Raw genomic sequence first — 22319 nt, 5'->3', positions numbered from 1 at the left:
ATAGAGCCACGACAGCATTCCCTCCATCCCTGCAGAGGAAACAGCACCAAGCAATACACCGAGGGAGGTTATTTGGGAATAAGTGTACTCAGATTACAGACATATCCCACCAGGGACTGTCGGCTATTTAAAATAGCCGCTCGTATCCTTGCAGATGATACGTAGCTGAAGCTATTGCTAGAATAGCATTTCTTTTGTTAGACAATTCAAACCTCTGTATCTTGTGGCACCAGATACAGAACAGAGAGGAAATAAATACCTGATTTGGCAAAAGACATAACGAGGGTGCAGCGCTACAAAGGTGGAATAACAACCACATCTGCTGGGACTTCGCGTTTCCTCTACTGGAGAAACAAAAAACAGTCAAAAGATGAGAAACTTTGTTAAAAATATTTATTTAAAAAAATACAATTGTTTTGCATGTCTGGTTGCACATAACTATTAACATATGATTGACTTGAATAATCTGCTACAATGCTTTTTTTGTTTTAAAGCCAGCTTGCATTATACAAAGCAAATCCCTCTGTCAGTTCTTACATAAAATAGTTTTCTTTAACTATTCCCACCCTATTTTTAAAAAAGATTGCAATACATTGATTGGTTTTTTTTTTTTGCACAAAAATCGAAGCCATAGAAAAGTCACCTGATTTCTCAGGAAAGACCTTCGTGATGTTGGAATAACAACCGCAAAACGCGGCATTTGCTCCTTTGAAGTGTCTTTAAGTGCGATTCCTCCAAAGGAAGTTAGTTTTGCATCTCCCAACTTTGCCTCCCAATTGCATTCAAACCTGAAATATCTTCCAATAACTGCATATATCCACTATAAATTGATCAGATCGATATCTTTTTCTCAACACATCAACACGCTGAAGGTCTTCCTCATATGGTATCTTGGAAGGTAAAATAAAAGCAAATTTAGTAACACTGAACAATTACTGAAAACTTTGGCTATTTATGTACTTGCATTACATACCAGCATTTTGCTTTTAGAACACAATGGCATTAAGATACTCTTATTATAAGGTATTATTTTCAATCAAAAGTTAAACTGAGAAGTTATTCCCTCCCAGGCAAGTTTCCCCAACTGTAACGAGAGCACCAAAGGTGCTGAGGTTACAGCTGGTTCTAAAACACCGTGTCTGGAAAAAGGCTCCAGTGTAGGAAGTTCAGACACTCACTACAACATTGTTTTGTCTCTTGACTTGGTATTATATTTATAGATATAGATATATATATTTATTTTAAATGCAATTCTGCTCTGGAAAGACTAACTGAAAATGTTCTCTCTGCTGCTTTCAATGTAATTTTTACCACGGATGGTTGTACTAAAATTCCAGGGAAGTCCAATGGAATCCATTCCCGAGTTAAAGGGTGAGTTCAAGACAACGTCTGCTCCAAGCAGAGACGGCAGAGCTGCTGCAACACTAAAAAACCACATTGCGGAGGCGTCTTCCCAGTTTGCAAAGAACCCAGGGGAAGCGAAAGATCCAGCTGAGGAGCGAAACACTAAAGGCATCAGAAAGTCACTTTCCAAAAGACACGCACCTTGGAAATGAACCCAACGGGCGTCACGCGTCCCCGCAGCTTCAGCTCGCTAAAGCTCAGCTTAAAACCGCCCGCCCCGGCCCCACCTGAGCCAAAAAGCTGCACAGAGTGGATGCGCGGCCGGTGGGAGCTGAGGCAGCTGCAGCAAAGACAAGGGATCCGCTCTGATGTACAAACGGATCTGTTCTGATTAACAAACGGATCCGCTCTGATGTACAAATGGATCTGTTCTGATTAACAAACGGATCCACTCTGATGTACAAATGGATCTGTTCTGATTAACAAGTGGATCCGCTCTGATGTACAAACGGATCTGTTCTGATTAACAAGTGGATCCGCTCTGATGTACAAACGGATCTGTTCTGATTAATAAGTGGATCCGCTCTGATGTACAAATGGATCTGTTCTGATTAACAAGTGGATCTGCTCTGATGTACAAACGGATCTGTTCTAATTAACAAATGGATCCACTCTGATGTACAAAGGGATCTGCTCTGATTTGCAAACGGATCCGTTCTGATTGACAAGCAGAGCTACTCCGATTTACAAACGGATCAATTCTGATCAACAAGCAGATCTATTCTGATTCACAGACCAATCCTGATTCACAAACGGATCTATCCTGATCCACAAGCAGACCTATCCTGATCCACAAGCAGACCTATCCTGATCCACAAGCATCTGCCAGCAGCTCCCAGATGCCCCGAAGTCCCTGCTCACTGGTAACCAACCGATCCCTCTTCAGAGCCATTTCAGCCCCAGTTTCACTCCAGCTGTCCCAATCTACATCAGAGACAACCACCATCCCCACCACACACGTTGCTAAAACTGCCCCGTTTATTCATCTCTATTATTAAGAATACACTTCTCAGCTATAAAAACAGAAGGAGGGGGGGAGATAAGCATTAAATGTGCTACTGTACTTATCACAAACCACTGTGACGTACATAAGGCCATCTGGTAACACTGCAACAGAATACAAACAAGATTTTTAAAAGGGAGTTTAAAATACAACCTTTTTTTTTTCCTTTTTTTTTTCCCAAACTACAATGAATAATCTCAACCCTGTTCACAGAGAATTAACGTTCAAACTAGTACATCATATATAGAAAACTCGGTGCAACTGAACAACAGCAGAACAAAAAGTCAACACAATCCTATGAAGCGGTTTCAAAGCCTGAAGATTTAAGACATGCTAGCAAAAAATAAAATGAAATAAAAACTAAAACCCACAACACGTCAAGGAGCCCAGAGCAAAAACGCAGGTATTGTGAGCACCCCTCGGCACACAGTGGAACCATCAGAGCCGTCCCCAAAGCCTTCCTGTGTGTACCATCAGCAAGTTTGCTGGTGACACCAAGCTGGGAGGAGTGGGTGACACTGGAAGCTGTGCTGCCATCAGAGACCTGGACAGGCTGGAGAGCTGGGCAGGGAAAATGTAATGAAATAGAACAAGGGCAATTGTAGAGTCTTGAATCTGGGCAGGAACAGCCCCAGGTTCCAGTATAAGTTGAGGAATGACGTATTAGAGAGCAACGTAGGGGAAAGGGACCTGGGGGTCCTGGGGACAGCAGGGTGACCATGAGCCAGCACTGCGCCCTTGTGGCCAGGAAGCCAATGGGACCTGGGGTGGGTTAGAAGGGGGTGGTCAGTAGGTCAGAGAGGTTCTCCTGCCCCTCTGCTCTGCCCTGGGGAGACCACACCTGGAATCTTGTGTCCAGTTGTGGCCCCTCAGTTCCAGCAGGACAGGGAACTGCTGCAGAGAGTCCAGCGCAGCCACCAAGATGCTGCAGGGAGTGGAGCATCTCCCGTGTGAGGAAAGGCTGAGGGAGCTGGGGCTCTGGAGCTGGACAAGAGGACACTGAGGGGGGACTCATTCCTGGGGATCAATATGGAAAGGGGGAGTGTCAGGAGGATGCAGCCAGGCTCTTCTCGGTGACAATCAGTGACAGGACAAGGGGCAATGGGTGCAAACTGGAACACAGGAGGTTCCACTTGAATATGAGAAGAAACTTGTTGGGGGTGAGGGTGTCAGAGCCTGGCCCAGGCTGCCCAGGGGGGTTGTGGAGTCTCCTTCTGTGCAGACATTCCAACCCGCCTGGACACCTTCCTGTGTAACCTCATCTGGGTGTTCCTGCTCCATGGAGGGATTGCACTGGATGAGCTTTCCAGGGCCCTTCCAACCCCTGACATTCTGGGATTCTGTGCTCCAAAAACAATTAAAAATGAAAAGAAATGATCAAAAATAGCTTCCAGTTCTGGGTACAGCGCTGTGTCTCCATTAACACACCCCTGCTTGCCAAAGGCTCCAAATTCCCCTTTACAGCCCCCCGCCAAAACCCCAACTTTGAGATGAAAACCTTCTGCACCGTCTCAACAGAGAAGCAAGCGTTTCAAGTTCAAAAGAAGACCAAACCTTTGTCCCGTTAACATAAAACTACTCAAAGACCCGGTTAAGACACCTTTTTTCCAGCAGATGCGGCTGCCAACTATGTCAAAGGCGCGCTAAGAATTAACCTTTGGCAACTAGTCCACACTGTTGGATGATCTGAGTACTGAAATAAACCAACAAAGCCCCCAAAACATTGTGCAAAACACTGAAAAGCGGCGACTGCATAGCGCATATTCTCCCGTATCCAGATGTTGATTTAAGACAGAGCCCTTAGCACCCACAGCCCCGTAAAACAACTGTCGCTGCGGTTTATCTTTTAATCTCCATCCAACAGGCTCTGATTTCAGCACAATCAGCTCTAGCACGTCACGTATTCACCACGACAGGCAAACGCTTCCACGTTACGCAGATTTGCTAATGCTGTTCAGCAGCCAATTACTGTTTAATTCAATTCCAATCAAACCGTAAACACCCGTGTTTCGGTAAGACATCATTAAAACATCTTGATTAGATTCTAAGCAACGCAATTGCAATTCTAATGGATATTCAGCTGATCCGCTGGGTGTGAGATGCTGTGGGGCTCGGGCTGTTTGTCGCAATAATTTTGCGATGATTAAGACAAAATTAACCGTCCATACCCACGACCTCAGAAGCCAGAAGGTTTCTTACTAAGGAACGAAACAGAACAAAATGGTTATGGACACCCAAAACTCAAACATCGAGTTTTAAAAATACCTGTCGACTTTGACGATGTCCCTTAACTACGGATGTAGTTTAATTTTCCATAGCTGACAATACCAAGATAGCCTCTTGATACAACACTGAGATGCGTCTTGTAAACAAATATGCATTAAAAATGGAAGAGGTTACACGAGTACATACGAAAATGCTATAGAATGCTAGAAAAAAGGTAAAGGAAAGAAATACATGAATAAACCACGGGGAGCCAACGCTGTGGGAACTGTAGGTTCTGATCTCAGCGCTGGAAAAAATGCTACAAAAATGGATGGGAACTCTGCGCTCACCTGAGAAACAGCATCTATGCGCTCGGCTCTTCCCGTCCCAACCTGCAGAAGTTGTCCCGTGAAAGCCAAAGTCATGAGGGAGTCTGATACTAATGCGTTTTGAATGCGTCGAGGAAGATCCGCACAGAAACGGCCTTATAACGGACGCTACGGAAAATCCAACACCGAGGAGGATCTGTTTGCTAGCGAGATGAGCTTTGAGAACATCTCAGAGGGAGGAATTATTCCAAACGAGCCACCGAACAGCCAAAGCCTTTCAAATCCGTTATACCAAAGATGCCGTGGACACTGAAGCCCTAAGGATGCTCTAAGTTAAAACAATGGGTTCTTAAATTCAAGGAATTTTATCACTTCCTGACCTATTGCAAAACGCAACTCGTGCCAAAGGCAGTGCATAGGAATTACATTCAACAAGCTTCTAAAACACGCATCTAGACTTGAGTTCTTAAGGAAAAAAACAACAAAAACCAACCCGAAACTTCCCTCTATCACCCTCTCCACCAGGATCACATTCTCTGGAAATAGGTACGAGTCCGGTTCTCCAGCCGGAGGGTTTTATTAACACGTTCTGCTTTGCGTGGCTCCAGCGCCATCCCCACAGCTCGGGATCTCATGAACCCAGACGCAGCACATGCAGCGAGAGCTTTTCAGCTGACACGACTATTGTACAACAGCGGGGACGGTAAAAGGCATTTCCAGAAGCAACACAGATGTTCGGCTTCCGTGCTCATCCAGTCTAATTCTATCACCACCTACGAACGAACCGATGCAAATATTACCAAGCATTCAGCGATACCACGGCTACTTCGGCAACGGGAATTGTACTAAAATGTTTCTGTAATGCTGCGCTATTTTTTTTTAACCAACACAGCGCTATCACCGTTATCACTAACACGATAATTAAAAGAGAGCCTTTTAAACCCCCACCTTCCCTACGCTAAATTAAAACCAAGGAGCTGCAAACTGCTCCCAGCAAGGTCCTGGCAGCTCCAAGAAGTCGCAGCCACACTGGGCTCTGTCCGGAATGTGACGCACAAACGCTGGCAGCTCCATACCTGGAAACGCACGCTTAACAAGGCAGCGTATATACAAGATAATATTACCTTAAGTGACCTGAAAGCCGTAATGGAGAAAAGGGGAGCGAGCGTCACCTGTCCCGCCTCCCCTCCCAACTTGTTGTCCCAACCGCCTCCTGAGATTCAAATCTCACCCGGGACTTTTATTTTCCTTAAGAAGTGAAAAAACCAACCATCTTCGCAGTGCTGAGAGGCAGCCGGGTGTTACCAGACCAAAACCAACACGCCCAGGCGGCGTTTCCGTATCAATTTTCCCTGCGGAAGGTATTCCCGAAGGTGAACGCGGATCCCATCCAGCAGCTCTGGCAGTGCAATGTGATGAAGCCGCTTGGAGAAGAGCACGAAACTCCACCAAGCACAACCGACAAGTCACGGCAGCGTTTGGTTCTCTTGCATACCTATGCTGAAAGTGATAGAGTTCACAAAAAATCAAGTGCACGTGTGCACATACACAACTTTTTCGACAAAGAAACTTGGCTTTTTTTCCATAGGGGACAAGGGAAGGGAAGTAATTACATTGCAAGTCTTTAGTGCTCATTAATTATTTTTAAATCCTAATCCTAGGCTGCAATGTTGCCCTCAAGTCCACACACTCGGTGGGCATAAAATTGGCCGAGCTAAAACCACCATTAAAAGTGCTGCTATTTATATATAGCTATATATATTTCCTAGAGCAGACTCCTAGGTCATCATGCAAACCAGAAAATTCCAGGTGCCTGCTCTTCATTAGGACCTGCAGCTTGCTTTTCTGCATTTAAAAAATAAAATAAAAATAAAAGTCAATATTGCACATTGTCATTTTAAGAGCCACTGGCACAGGAACTGGATCCCGCATCTGCTGATGTCTAAAAAGCGAAGCAGGATGATGCCTCTGACCTAATAAAACAGTTCCCCACAGGAGCTCACTCCCTGCTATATCCACCAAATAAAGGCAAATTCTTTTCTCCCGCTGGGTAGGGGACTTTCTGGATGAATAACGCTCAAAAAGCAGCTCCAGCGCAGCCCCCTGCCCAGGGCGTCACGTCGGGAACACACCGAGTGGTTTACGCGTTTCAATGCTAGAATACAGAAAGACAACGTCGCTACGGTAAGTTAAGCCTCGGGTATTGTCGTAACGCTTTAAAGTGAATTCAGAGTCTGCAAAAGTGGCAAAAGGAAAACTCTGGAAAGCTCGAGTTCCCCAGTTATCCGTTAGGTGCAATATATACAGCGGACACCGCCAGCTCCTCTTGCTGTAAATCAACCATCTTCCTCTGCTCCTGAAAGCTTTGAAGCCAGCCAGTGAGGATGCAAAAAGAGATGGTCTCCATCTGTTTTCTAGTGGGGATTTGATGAAGATTATCTTACACAGTAGCAATCAGAAGTTGCTGCCTGCCATCGGATGCCCAAAGAGAAGGAACAGCCCCCGGTGCCAGCGGATCACAATGTCCCGTCTCCGAGGACTCTTCTTGCCGTCCTCGGTTCTCTTAAAAGGCCTCCTGAGGTTTAAAAACCCGACAGCACAGATTTCATTTCGTCAGCGTTTCAAATGGCTCTGGAAACTAACCTTGTATTAATCCACACGCACACACGCGGCCACCGAGGAAAGCAAAGCAAACGCAAATTTACAGCAAGGCTGATACACCACGGTACCTCTCAGCTTAGCTGTATACACCGAGCCTAACTTATCTTGGATCTAAGTGCTTCATCAAATGAAAAAAAGAAAGCAATAGATCTAAAGCAAAACTTGAGATAAGTGCTGGTAGAAAAGGAGCTTCTCCACTTCACCGGTGGGGAAAGAGCAGTAATGGTAAAGTGTTCTCACCCACGGTTTGGGGTTGAAACTCCAGCATCACGCAGCAACCTCACCAAAGAAACACACCCGCAAAAAAACCTCGTGGAAAATCCACCACCCCGCTCATCTTCTAGCAGTGAGACGACAGGCTTTGCCACAGGTCTCTGCCACAAGAAATGTTTGGACTTCAGCATTCAAACTGAGAACTCAAAGGAACTGAGCCCACCGTTGGGTCATCTCACGTCGCACCCGCGGGAGAGCAGAGAGCAGCCAGCACTGGCCAGGCCGCTCCTCCGATACAACGCCATGCAAAAATTGGCCGTATCTCCGGAACACAACCGGGAAAATTCCTCCCTGCAAAAAGACAAAGGTGTTTTTACAGCAGAAAAAGACGCGGGCTGTTTTGTCGCTGCGGAAGTTTCCAAGCCGATGTGCGCATCCCTTCTCCTAAGCATCTCCTGGAACGTCGGCTTTGGTCGGGATTAGATTTCTTCTCGCCAAGCAGAAGAACAGAGGGGTTTTTTTTCCAAGAGTCACAGAGAAAAGACTTCTCTGACACTTTTGCTGCAATCAGCGCAGACCCAGTTACTGCAACACCAGCTGAAACTCCCTTTTGAACCATAGCGAAGTTCTTCCAAACCGAGGAGGGAAGAGAAGAGACTGGAGCTCCGGCTCCTATTAAGGCGTTTGCATATACATTCCCAACCTGGCTCTTCAAAAAAAGGGAATTTTGCAAAAAAAGGCATTTGATTTGGGAATGGCAAAAACTATGATTGTTGATAATCTCTGTGGAATTATAAATTGCTCATTAAAAAACACGGTTAAATACAAGTGTCCTGTCTTTCCCTTGCTTGCCAGTATGTCCTGTCCATGAGTTCGTGTGCTATGTCTTCTGTAGATCAGGGGAAAACGGGCCAGGGGTGGAGGGTCCATCCAGTCCAGATAGAGTAAACGGGCCGTGACTGTTCAGCACTGACGGAAACTACAAGACAAAACACAAATTATTAGGGAAGATGCCATTTTAATGTATTGTTCCTCTCATACCTCAGTGGCACCACCTATGTCCTGAACTAATAAACGACTTGAACGCAGGCTGTGGGGAAACCATGGTCTAAATCGTTCTTCAGTTAATTATCAGCTATTTATAGAGAAAAATGTCCAGTGCATCTTCAGAGCTCCTTGTTTATTCCCCGTCCTCCTGGTACATTTAAGCTACTTCCTTCATCTCCATGGGGATGACAGATACAAACCCAGAAGACAACTAGTTAAATGTTACCCTTAGCCTAAGCAGACTCGGACAAGAGATGTACTTATTCCAGTTCCTAAGTGGATGGTGAAGGAAGAGCATAAGCAATCACAACCGAAGGATTATTTTTAAATACAGGGGACTTTTAACCTTCTATATTAGATAAATAAAAATATTTATTAAAAAACAGCAAAGCTGAGAATTTCCAAACAATGGAAGGCAGCAGAACATAGAGATCATAAATAACTGTGCTATGTATTGCCACAGACATCATACAGTCTTCTTTCTTACCAGTGCTGAGATTTAATTAATGACTTTGAATAGAAGAGACAATTAACAAGTGATTAAAACTACCAACAGAGCCACAAAACTCAAAAAATCTCAATCAGTAAAATGAACTGCAGAATCCTAGATTGTCAGGGGCTGGAAGGAACCTGGAAAGCTCATCCAGTGCAATCCCCCCATGGAGCAGGAACACCCAGATGAGGTTACACAGGAAGGTGTCCAGGCGGGTTGGAATGTCTGCACAGAAGGAGACTCCACAACCCCCCTGGGCAGCCTGGGCCAGGCTCTGACACCCTCACCCCAAACAAGTTTCTTCTCCAATTTAAGTGGAACCTCCTGTGTTCCAGTTTGCACCCACTGCCCCTTGTCCTGTCACTGGTTGTCACCGAGAAGAGCCTGGCTGCATCCTCCTGACACTGCCCCTTTCCATATTGATCCCCAGGAATGAGTCCCCCCTCAGTCTCCTCTTGTCCAGCTCCAGAGCCCCAGCTCCCTCAGCCTTTCCTCACACGGGAGATGCTCCACTCCCTGCAGCATCTTGGTGGCTGCGCTGGACTCTCTGCAGCAGTTCCCTGTCCTGCTGGCACTGAGGGGCCACAACTGGACACAAGATTCCAGGTGTGGTCTCCCCAGGGCAGAGCAGAGGGGCAGGAGAACCTCTCTGACCTACTGACCACCCCCTTCTAACCCACTCCAGGTCCCATTGGCATTAAATAAATTAAAGTGTCGCTGGAACTTACCTGAAAGAGCGTATTAGCACCTTGCAACCTTGCAGGACTGAGCGGAGCGACCGGGCTGAGCGTGCTCCAGAAGTGGATACTGGAGAGCAGGGGGCTGGGGGTCAGCAGGATGGGGGTCTGCAAAACATAGCGAGACACGTCAGCCGACGAACCCACCACAAGGAACACAGACCACGTGTACATCCAGCCAAACAAACTCAGCTCCTGCAGCGGGGTCCGAATTTCAGAACTCACATCCTCTCTTTCCATCTCCTCTCTGCTTCCAACCCCCCCCAAGCCACCGCCATCCGGCTTCTCCTGCAGACGAATTGGCCCTTTTTTCCCCTTACAGCTGCCAAATCCCGCTGGGACCTCCGGCACGTCGGCTCCCCCCGCAATGAACGCAGCATACAGCACCTGCGAGCAGCTTCGGAAACACCGTCCGTGAATTTACAGAGAGCAGATGAACAGTCTGGGCAACACCGACCATTCAAACCACAACAAAAGACATTTATATCCACTTTCTAAATATCCTGAACGTTCCAGGTTCACCGGCCCAACACTTTGAACGGTGCCAAAAGAGCAACTGCGCTTCATTATTTTTCCTGTCTTCAGCCATTTCAGTTTTCAATTAGCACTTTCCCTACAGTTTCATGCTAATTCCAATTTATTACAGGAAAGAGATTAAATATACACAGAACAATTTAAGAGCCTAGTTGGATTCAGTTCTCTTCCAAATTTTCCATGAGGCGTCAAAGCTTTCCTTTCCCACACAAAGATAACAACCAAATTAAGCAGCTGTTCTTAGCGCTTTTAAATCACAATACTGTGCTCTTAACTAAACGGCTACTGAATCAAATAAAAGCAAACTGCTGAAAAGACACCCCCACCGTTCTCTATTTTTAAAGCCTGAAGGATAAGGGCAGGGTCCAGGGGTTTTGAAATAATTCAATATCACCCTGGCAAGATTTTACAAAGGATCCTGCTGGCGCTGGTTTGGGTTTTGCCTCCACACGCTCGCGCTGCACCGACGCGGAGCCCTGACGTACCACCTGGGCACATTAATACCCATTGCGAACGGAGTTGCTGTTTTACAAGTAAAATGGGAGCGACATCCTGAGTTTCAGGACTGCAAAGACAATCTACTGAGTGTTCACTTTCCGCTAAAGTATAATATAAGCGCTATCGTTGCTAAAAAAAACATAAATACAGGAAGGGAGTTAGGTTACCTGAGAGAAAAGTGCTGGAGTAAGAGAAGCGGTTGGGAGAGACGGGCTGAGGATCCCCAGCGGACTTGGATCGCTGCCCGTGATGACGAGAGTCGGAGCCAACTCCAGCCCTTTGGGTTTTTTAGATCTGGAGAGATGATTGGCAAATTCCTTCTCCAGCGCCGAGGAATCCTGCTCTTTGGGCTCCGGGGATTGAGGGTAGAGGCTCTGAACCTGCTCCAGCTGCTGAGACGCCACCGACTCGATGTCCGTGTCGATGTCCAGGTCGGGATTGGAACTCAAGGGCGGCGACGGGGGCGTGGAGGGAACTTGCAGAGTGGGAGAAACGGAGGATACGGGGGGCGTCGGGGTGAAGCTGGTGGTTAAGTTTGGCAAAGGAGCTTCGGGGACAGTTAACTTGGGTAGAACGAGCGTCTCCAAAGTCTGGAGAGTTTCTTCCGACCCCAGCGGGAGCGAGGACGTGGTAGAAGCGGCCGAAGCCGTGGAGGCGGCAGAAACCGCCGCCGTGGTAGAGACCAGGGGGACAGAGGACGGTTTTTTGGAGGGCATGGTGACAAACTTGATGACGGAGGGCGTTGGGTCCTGAGCGGGTTTCTTCTCGGTCATTTTCTCGGCTGGATTCTCGATCTTGATGGACCTGAAGAGTTTGACGCTGGAAGAGTTGAGGGAGTTGAGGGTAAAAGAGGAGTACAGGCCTGAGTGGATGTAGTCGTTGCGGCTGGAGGATTTAGCACACGACTGCGACTTCTCCTTTCCGTAGTTCTCCACGTCCTTCGCAGCGCTGCTCACCTCTGCAAAACCAGCCATTTCGGGGTCTCCTTCTATACGGCCCACGACAAGCGGATCCATATTTAAAATCTCCGGGTAAGAAACAAACTTGTAGACAAACTTCTTACCGTTCACTTTTTTAATGATATTCTGTGGGTAAGAAGACATATATATATATATTTACACCTTCTTCAGATTAATTTTCTTAATAGATTGTAAAAGAAGAAGAAATAAAAAATACTCATTATCGCCACCAAAGGTCACTGACTTGGTACAGTAAGTGCAGCCAAACAGGAGAACCTGCAAAATTAAACCTTACGGGTTTGCAGAACCGAGACCTGACACTTCAAATCAAACCACCTTTACTCTTAATAAGATGATAATAAAATTAGCAGCTGAACCAATCAGCAGAACGTAGGGTAATCAGCTATTTCAATACCACAAAACAGCATCTGCCAAACTTGTTTTGCTCCTTGGTGAAATGCCACACACAATTTGGACCTAGGAAGATTCTTATTTGTCATACAATTATTCTTACTGAGATCTCCCAGTGCAAAATCAGATTTGTGCTGCCCAGTAATAAACCCCAAGCAACAAGACACCTGCTACAAACTGGCAGGTTCCTCAGAAACGGGGTTTTATTTCTTTATCTCGTACAAGCCCACAATAACAGTTGTGGGATAAATGGTTTATTGAAAAGAAGGTGCGACTCCCACATTCTGGTTCTACTTTACTGAAATATCCTTATTTTGATAGCCCCTTTGTAGAGACAATTGCAGAACAGATCTCAAGGTGGTGCAATATTCACCATCTCAATCATCATAATCATTCTGTTGCTTAAACCAGAGGATTTTAACCCTTGCGAGGGCGCCTATTTTTGGAGGAGGGATTAGTACTGAAAGGCAGATTTGTATCAGCAAAACATAAAGCAAAGGAGATAATGTTTTGCACAAAGCTATCTCATAAAATAACCAGTGGGAAGAAACACAGCACAATGATAAATGAATAGCAAAAACCCAACCTATAAACATGAACTAGCACACCTTACTTAAGTCCGCGACGCAGAATTGACACCTATCCCCTTGAAGAGAATGAAAAAGGAAACAAAGCTCATTAGGCAGAAGCTGGTAAGATGGCTCGGGCTTCGAGGTGGATTTACGGACTTTGTTACCTTCACGTAATAGTAGCGGAGAGCACGGCTGAGTTTATCATAGTTCATACTGGGCTTGTTCTTGCGGATTCCCCACAGTCTGGCCACCTCCTCTGCCTGCAGCAGCTTGAACTCCCCGTCGTTGGAGGTCCAGCAGATGATGTTCTTGTTCTGAGGCTCTTGGAGGAGCTGGAGGAGGAACTGCCACAGGGTGATAGCACTGTCCATAGCAGTGAGCTGAAATGCAGAAAGGTGAGAGGCAACAGATTAGCAACAGCGCATCTTCTTTGCCTCCCTCCAAGGGGGTAACGCAGCAGAGATGTTCTTTCCAACGCCAGCGAGAGTAAAAATTATTAGTCACCAGTCGTGAAAGATGTTCCCTGCAGAACGGAGGGGCTGAGAGCCAAGCGCTGGCGTCTCCTCCCACATGTCAGTACTTTTCACATGGGTTAAATTTAGCCTCATTTAACTAAATCAGGTCACTTTGGGTAAGTTGCAATGAGTCACTGTCCAAAAAAGATGTTTCTAAGTTGTTCCACGTTCACCCACTTGTGCTGCTTGGTGAGCGACAGCTCAGGTGCACCCAGGTAAAAAACCAACCGCCCCTTCGCCGCGTCTCCTCACCTGCACCCACCTGCACAACACGGAGCCCATCAAGGAACCGCTGAAGCAACGTGAAGGTGTCAGCACAGAAACACTTGGTTTCCCTTCGGTTCCCATTCCCACCCCTCTTTGTGCGCAGCCCCCTCAGCCAACCCCATCCCCTCCCTTTCAAATCTCTTTTCCACCCCCATCTCTCCATCTTCCCATCCCCGTGTCTCCTAAGAGAACAAACAGGAAAGTAAATACAACCATTTCAGACGCTGCTTTTGCTTTTTCTCTTGATTCCTGCCTTGTCTTACCTACATCAGTCATTTAGGCTGAGACTTTCTAGGACTAGTATCTAGCAGCACTTCCAGGGTGGTTTTCTCGCACTGACGCTATCAATATATAAATTCAGCAAGGACAGACAAGGCGGCAGAGATGACGTTGTTCCTTGACCATATCTGACTACGCAAAACCATCCTGCCAGATATCGCTAAGCCGAACACTAATAATCCCATCTGCACAAAATAAATATAAGATACACTGTGAATTAAACCAGATTAAACTATACCAATCCAGCATCTCATATGGATTCTCTTATTCCAGAACAGAACGGCTTCTATTAACGCAGCTAAAACTTCTTCCAATGAAATAAAACCAAACCCAGCCGCTCTGGAATAAGAACCATCACAATGAATTACAGTAAAAATGGTTTGGTTTGTGTAACTGCTTGGTATTTTTTTCCCCCCAGACAGTTAAACCACAATAAAGACAAACCTAAAAAGTACAGGGGTTTCCATCTGAGTGAATCCGACGCCCCAGCAACCAAATCAAATTCACAAGCTCCAAAACAAAGGCATCGAGTCCAACTTGGGCGAGCAGAACCCACACCCATGTTGTTTGAAGCCCACGTACGCACGGGGATAAGTTTAAGATTCAGCCGGGATTGCCAGTTCATCTTTGTTCCCAAAGCCTTTTATTCCAATCTCATTACTGCCTAGCGCTTATCCAGCCCTATATAAGGAAGAGAACGGTCTACATGTCAGAGCTTCAGAATTCACTCAGCCCTGTAAAAGAATCGCTGCTGACAGTTTACACAGGACTACGCATTCTTATTTTAATAAGGTGCCCTAGGGCAGGTACTTTTTTTGGGCAGAGCTTATTGCATTTAACCTATTTTTCAGAATCCCTGCCTAATGGCGCACTGACGCGACTGCACAGGGATGCTCCATTGATCAAGCCGGTTAAATTGCCGCAATTACAAGGAGCAATCTCAAAAGGAAGGACACCCACACCGCCTTGTTATGCTGGCCTAAGGTGCTTTCCTCGTTAATTACCGCGTGCACGCAACTCCGTGCTTGCCCAAATTAATTGCTCGGCACTCTAAGAAAACAGCGGCTGCGCTTGGAGACGCTCCTTGCGCCGCGAACCGTACGGGACTCTGGGCACAACAACCACCTTAAAACACTCCCAGGCCTCCTCTGACTTTTATTTGCGTTTTACCCATAGCATCTCCCATCTGAGGCATCGCAGAGCATCGTTATCCCATCACGATGATGCACGGGGCGCTGCGGAGACAGGAGGGCTCGATCCCACCCCGCTGCAGAGCTGTCAATACCAGCGATACGTGTTAACGGGGAAAGAGCACGAAAATGAAGCCGAGCGATTATTCCCACGCTACATTTATCTCCGGTGCTTTCAAAACCCACAAGCAGCGCTGCACCAAGCAGCACCGCCTGATGCAATGGGAGGAACGGCGTAGAAACGCGCTTAGCAGCAGAACCTCAGAGCGGCACAGGCTATTTTTTCCTCTCTGTAACAATCCATGCAGATTTCATCCCAGAATTTAAATGCTGTTATTCCATTGGGCTGCTTCCCTTTGTTAAGATGCACCTTGCAGTGATTCTCAAAGCTCACCCGCGCTATCAGCCAAGCGTCATCACCGAGGTCAGGGCTGGTTTTGAATAGAGCCGGAGACGTACGACGCTGATGGATCAGCACAAAGTTTGGCAATACAGAGCGGCCAAATGATGGAGATACGATTTTGGTTTTCTTTTATAAAAAAACCCACCTTTTCCAGTGATGAGCTACATCATTCTGAGGAGCATCGACCAAAAGAGAGTTCCCAAATATTGCAGCTTTCTGGCTGAACAGACCAAGCTGGAGCATCCGATTGACCAAGTTACTACTGATGGTTCTTGCATTTACAGGCTTGAGGGTTGTCGTGATTCCATCGCGCATCTTCAGCACCTTTTACTTTTAACAAGTCTTACGTTATACACTTTAGGAGTGTGCAGAAGTTTTATTTATTCCTCGGCTATCGCAGAACACCTTGGAATTATTAATGGATAGATTATAGTGCATATGAGAGAATGAATGCCTCTCTTTAATATTTATTGCACACCATTTACAGGAAACAACGCAAAGATACCTCAATGGAACTGGGAGCAGGGAGGTTATAGACAAACAAAGCAAAGGCCAGAAAATAACCCTCAAACTGATCAAATCAATGAGATCACAGGTGGATCTTGCCCCTTCCGCATCCAGGAGTAAGCTGGAACTGGGAAAGGATAATATGTGTACAGGACACAATGCTGTATTATGAATCAAAATATCTCATTTAACTTGTTTATTAAAGCTGCTTTGATACAGCGTAAGAACATCAAAGAACTGCTGCTTCTTCAGGAAAAAGCAGAAGAAAAGCATCGCACAAGATGCAGAATTAAAACCAGTACAGGTGAGATGAGTATTTCTCCTTAAGAACCAACTAAGATGTTAAAAAGGTTCTTCCTTCTGCAGCACCTGGGGCAGAAGGCGCCTGATGCCTTTCATGGGCCTTTCCAGCCGTTTAAGCTCCTTGTGCCATCTGCATTTCGCAGAACATCTTCTTTTTGTCCTTTTTATTCAGACACAGCAAAGCCCACGCTCTCCAGAGATGTTCCGGGCTCATTAGTTAAACTAAAGACATCAGGATAAGGACAAGAACCCCCTGTCCCACTCTATGCTAAGAGCGGTGAGATGTTACTTCTCTTATGATTCGTAAACAGCACTTCAACTTCTTTCCAAAGTGCGTCTCATTTCATGAAAAGGCACCAATCTACCAGCATCGGCATAAAAAGCCCCACGGTTTGATTGCTTTTTCTTCCAGATGAATACACCGATAATCACAAGCACGCCACTGCAAACCGTCTTTTTGCCAAAGGTTGTTTTCCTTCTAAGAGTCCACGGAGATAGAAGGTCTGATTTGAAAAGACGACGAGGGAATGAGGCAGAGAAGCAACACTGCTGCTGGTGCCGATGGCCTTCCCACTTCTGCACCATCTGAGCACGAGGCAAAAATAGTCGCTAGAGGCAGAGGGCAGTTATACTTTGTAATGAGTACGCTAAAATAGAGCACTATTATTGTCTTGAGATCTTCTCTGACGCCTACGGATGACCCTTGAAGTCGACTGAGGAGCTGACAGCATTTGGCTGCAGTTCTCTAAATACAAGCGCTGCAAACTCGAGCTTTCTGCTTGTTTGAGGTTCTGGAGCTTCGTTTGAGGCCTCGACAAAGCCTCGAGTTTACAAAAAAATAAAAAGCCAGGACGTGAGATACGCATCTTTTCCGGTGAGTTCTGCTTGTGCATCTGCGCCCCGACGCGCTCCACAATCCATCTGATGGCAGAGCGCCGAGGTTTCACATCTCCTGCGATGCGGGTGCGCGGTGACGGGTGGCACAGCAGGCAGGGGAACTGTTTGGGAAGTGGCACATGGAACCTCCCCCATGGCCAAAACAACCTCAAGTGTTCGTCCCTTGGTGCTCGGAGGGCAGGGATACGTTGTGATGTTCCTAATCCCCTGTCTTCAAAGAGCCATAAAATCCTTTTGGTTGGAAGAGACCCTCAGGAGCGAGTTCAACCACAACCCAACTCCAGCACTAACCCATGTCTCTGAAAATCTCATCTAAACGCCTTTTAAACCCCTCCAGGGCTGGTGACTCCAGCACTGCCCTGGGCAGCCTGTTCCAATGCCCCACAGCCCTTTGGGGAACAAATTGTTCCTAAATCCAACCTCAACCTCCCCTGGCGCAACTTGAGGCCGTTTCCTCTGCTTCTGGCGCTTGTTCCTGGGGAGCAGAGCCCGACCCCCCTGGCTCCAAGCTCCTTTCAGGCAGTTCAGAGATCAGAAGGTCTCCCCTCAGCTCCTGTTCTCCAGCTGAACCCCCCAGGTCCCTCAGCCGCTCCATCACACTTGTGCTCCAGCCCCTCACCAGCTCCGTTCCCTTCTCTCAACTCGCTCCAGCACCTCAATGTCCTTCTTACAATGAGAGACCCAAAACTGAACACAGGATTCGAGGTGCGGCCTCACCAGTGGCACAATCACTTCTCTAGCCCTGCTGGCCACACTATTTCTGACACAAGCCAGGATGCTGGTGGCCTCTTTGGCCACTTGGGCACACTTGAAGCTCTTCTGGCAGATCTTCTGTGCTTGGAGTCGACGCCGAAAACAGCGCGAGTCATCTTTCGCCTGCATTTGTTCCAACAGCCTCTTAGAAGCATCTGCAGTCTGATGACTTCTCCAGATGGACCGAATAAAGCCGGCAGGTCTACAGAACCCACACAGGATGAGGCAGAGGAAAGGAAGGATGTCGCACAGATGTTACACAGCGAGGACAAAGTCACCGGCACCGTTAGAGCTGTGCAGGTATTTACACAGAAGTAACGCCTCAAAAGACGACTTTGGAAGCAGCACAGAGGGGAGGTGAACACACAGGGTGACACACAAACTGCTGCTCGTATCACAAACACTTCTGTTAAAAAGAGGAAAACAAAGAAACAAAAAAGGCAGCAACAATAACTTGGTGACTGTCTTGGGGATGTCACAGTCAATGGAGCAAGCCAGACATCCAGCAGGCGAGCACATCAAGTCTTTAATGAGGAAATTAAGTCTTTAAGAGCAAACGAAGGCTTTAGACAATCCCAGGAAAGCCGGACTCGCTGTGCACACCAGCTGAGCGGGGCTGTTCAGACCTGACCGTGCAAAACTATTGCCATGGTTTAGGACGGCCATGGTGCGTGAACAGCAGGAATTCGGAGACAATAACTCCGGCTACGTTGTGCAATATCCCTGCAGACACAAGGCCCCGACGGTCATTCCAGGAAAATAACAGAATAACTTGGGTTGAAGGAGATTTTTGGAGGTCACGGGTCCAACTCCTCGTTCAAAACAGGGTTCACTTCCAAGTTAAATCAGGTTGTTCAGTGTCTTTGTTCAAATAAATAAACGGCTGCCTTATTCCTTTTATTTTAATAAAGAGATAGGAGCTTTAACACCACTAATTGAGCATCTAATTAAGTAGTTATCAACATACAAGCAAGCAACAATTTCCTCAGCACGGCACTTCAAACACCCCACTACTAATAAACCGTTCATAATGTATTTTCAAGCCCCTGGGACAATGATTCACCTGAACTGGTACTTTTAGGATTTTACCAATTTTGATGCATTTTAGAAAGAGCCGGCGGCCCAACACATCCAAAAATCAAACAAAATCAGCCTCTTTGGGGTGTTAATATCCAAATATTGACACACTCGGATGTGGTGGGAAGAGCATAAGGGTATTTAGTACTTTTCCAGAACACACAGAGCACTGTGAAGTACTTTAGCTACTTGTTTTGTTCGCTTACTTCCCAAAGAGAGGTGAATTACCAGTTCAAAGCCTATTAGATTTGTAAAGTTACTGTTTACAAGAAATTAAACTAGAGATGCAGACTTCCACATCCGCAATATTCCAAGTAGTAATCCAATTATACCTTCTCTAATAAATACTAAAACTGGGCAAGAATAAGGACAAATCACCCTAAACTCCAACAGGTCCTTGTCTTCCCCTTGGCTCCGACATTCCCTGCGCCGTTGTTTGCAAACCAGCCCGGAAAACGGGTTTGTTGTGAACGAGAAGCCGAGGTTCTCGGGGCAGGAAGCTCCTGGAAGGAAACACGGGCGGATGTCCTCACGATAAGAGCCGCTCCAGAGTTTTCGTTGCCTAATCCCACTCCAAGTTCGCTTTAATTAAATACCAACCATCAAACATTGCAATAAATGTTGGGTTCTCGCCTCAAAAATTAAGATACTTTCCATGAAATCAAGGCGTTAGCAAATATTTGGGGGTTCAGGAATAATTTGCTTCAGCTGCTTAACTCTGAGAAATGGGTATTTCCTTTTCTAAGCGTTTTCTAGTGTTCTCCACCTTCCAGATGCCCAAGAAAACCTTCCTGCACTAGCAGAGAGGCAACAGAAAACAAGTCACGAGGGAGAACAGCGGCATCAGGATTCCCATCGCGCTTATGGCTGAAGACTGGAGTTGGCTGAAGCCGATAAGCTTTTTGTTTGGTTTAAATCTTGATATGGTGACAGCAGCGCCCGCTTCATTATCTAATATGGGTTTGACTAGCGACCCAAAGACTTTAAAATGTTTTAACTTGTTTGAACACGGCCAACAAGGGCCCTTCAAAGCATTGTCCGTGTTCTCCTTGAGCTCCTGCCATTGCTCTGATCCTCCATCCCCAGCCAACAATGACCGACATCCCCATTTTCGGGGCAGCAAACACCATTTCCCTGCTTTACCGCACTTGGATGAAGAGTCTCCTCTTTTCTGCCTCTCCTTTCAGTAGGATAAGAGACCAAAAAGAACACGGGAAGGTTTAGGACAAACAGAGAGAACGGTAAACTTTAAATACAAAATGCCTTCGATCAGTTCCTTGGTTGGTTTCCGACACTGATGTGATTGTTTCCCAGTAAAAATACAGATTTCCATGGAAGCTCCTCTCTAAATACATCACACTTGCTTCCTCCCTATGTGCCACCACAATGGGTTGAGGGGAATGTTTACCGACAACAGACTAAATTAGCTCCAAAAGGCAAAATGCTGAGAGTAAAAGCATCTTTGTCCAAGAGCCAGGGGGCAGATCTCCGCACTGCTCTACGGCGTGAACCCCAACCAAGAGCTTAAACGTTTTTACGTTGATCCTGACTTTGTTACGAAAAGGAAGTCTCATTTCGGATGGAAAAGGTTTCCTTTAATAATGTTTATAATACACTCAGCCTGGTTGCTATGACGATGGAACAACTATTCTCCACAAACAGGCGCTAAGACCCTAAAAATAAACAGGCTGACAAAAAAACTCACGAACACGCAGCTTTGTCAGGCAGGCGGTGCCGGGTGCAGGGATGGGGTTTGTTCCCGATATGATGAAGATAAAGAAACGCTCGTGACTAAATCCCGCACCCGGCGAGCAGAGCGCTCGCCTACAAAGCGATTCCTCTATTTCTCAGGAGCTGCCACTTAAAACCAGCACCACCAAAGCCAGAACTCCTAAGCCAGCAGCACAACGGGGATTATTAGAAGTTTCTTTCTGTGAAATTAAGGTGTGTGGAAGCAGGAACACGTATATACGTGTGTGTGTGTATATATGCATGCAAAATAATAAAAGCGTAACAGCATGTATTTGCATACTTTCTCCATGGGCTCGCTTATTGATGTGGGTAGGAATCCACCCATTTCACACAGAGTACACAAGGATTTAAAAAAAAATAATTAAAAAATAGTAGCAGTCGGGAATTAAAATTAAAAAAGAGGAAAAAAACCAACAAAAACACAAAAAACAAACAAGCACTTGATCCCAGTCTCCGGCTCTAATCTCACAGCAGCAGGGGGAGGAAAGTCAGCGGGGACCGAACGGGAACAGCGCGACGGAAACGGGTCCGGACGCGGGCCGGGGGGTCCCGGGGCCGCTCCCTCCCCCGCCCCGGGACAAGCGGCTCCAGCGGGGGCACCGGGACCCCCCAGACCCCCGTCCCGCCCCTCAGAACCGCCGCTTTCGGCTCCCGGCTCCCGCCACGGCGCACGGACCGGCCGGTCCCCGCCGCCCCATCCCGGCCCCTCCGCCAAGCGCGGCCGCTTTCCGGAGATGCCCCCCGGCCGCGGCCCCGCCGACACCGGCTCCCCCGCCGCGGGCCTCCCAGCCCCCGCGCGGGCCCGGCCGCTCCCACCCCCGCGCAGCACGGAGCCCGTTCGCTCCCGGAGCCAACCGCCCGCTCACCGAGGAGGAGCCCCGCCGGTCCCCGAGCGTCGCGGTCCCGTCGCGGCGGGCAGGTGCTGGGAGCGGCTCCCCCGCCGCCCTTCATGGCCGGGCGCCCCCCCGGCGGGCCGGGCGCCGGGCCCCCATCCCGGGCGGGAGGAGCCGGGCGAGCAGCGAAGGGCAGCGGCGCGGAGGCGGCGGCGGGCGGGGGGATGGGGAGCGCCAGCGCCTCCGCCGCGGAGCCTCCGCGGCCGCCGTACCCCACACTTCCGCCCACGGCCACGCAGGGGCGCGGGGCGCTCACGCACGGCGACGAATCCCCGCCCGGAGCGGGGGCGGCAGCGACCAATGGGAGGGCGCTGCCCGCCCACGGCTCGCAAAGCCCGCTGGGGAGTGTAGTCCGCGGGGCCCTAGCGCCCGCCCGCAGCCATGTGCCCGCGGCCCGGCCGGCAGCGGCACCGGAGC

General features: G+C 47.6%; 1 protein-coding gene across 2 annotated transcripts; it reads right to left on the bottom strand.

The window, feature by feature from the left end:
* Window positions 1-1703: 1703 nt before the first annotated feature.
* On the bottom strand, window positions 1704-21996 carry ELK4 (ETS transcription factor ELK4; the record flags this gene model as incomplete). 2 transcript variants are annotated; one of them, XM_080358478.1, is made up of 5 exons in its annotated part: window positions 21876-21996; window positions 13231-13446; window positions 11292-12209; window positions 10084-10200; window positions 1704-2511 (listed from the first exon to the last, which is right to left on the bottom strand). In XM_080358478.1, the coding sequence occupies exons 2-5, from the start codon at window positions 13435-13437 to the stop codon at window positions 2383-2385; spliced, it is 1371 nt and encodes a 456-aa protein (XP_080214604.1). In that variant the 5' UTR covers window positions 13438-13446; window positions 21876-21996. The 2 variants fall into 2 exon arrangements, with proteins under 2 accessions (XP_080214604.1, XP_080214605.1); XM_080358479.1 differs by lacking the exon at window positions 1704-2511 and adding an exon at window positions 8696-8794.
* Window positions 21997-22319: the final 323 nt, after the last annotated feature.

Source organism: Nesoenas mayeri, assembly GCF_963082525.1.
Source record: "Nesoenas mayeri genome assembly, chromosome: 23".
NCBI lineage: Eukaryota > Metazoa > Chordata > Aves > Columbiformes > Columbidae > Nesoenas > Nesoenas mayeri.
Note: the sequence above shows the minus strand (reverse complement) of the source record. Positions and strands in the feature narration are given on the sequence as shown.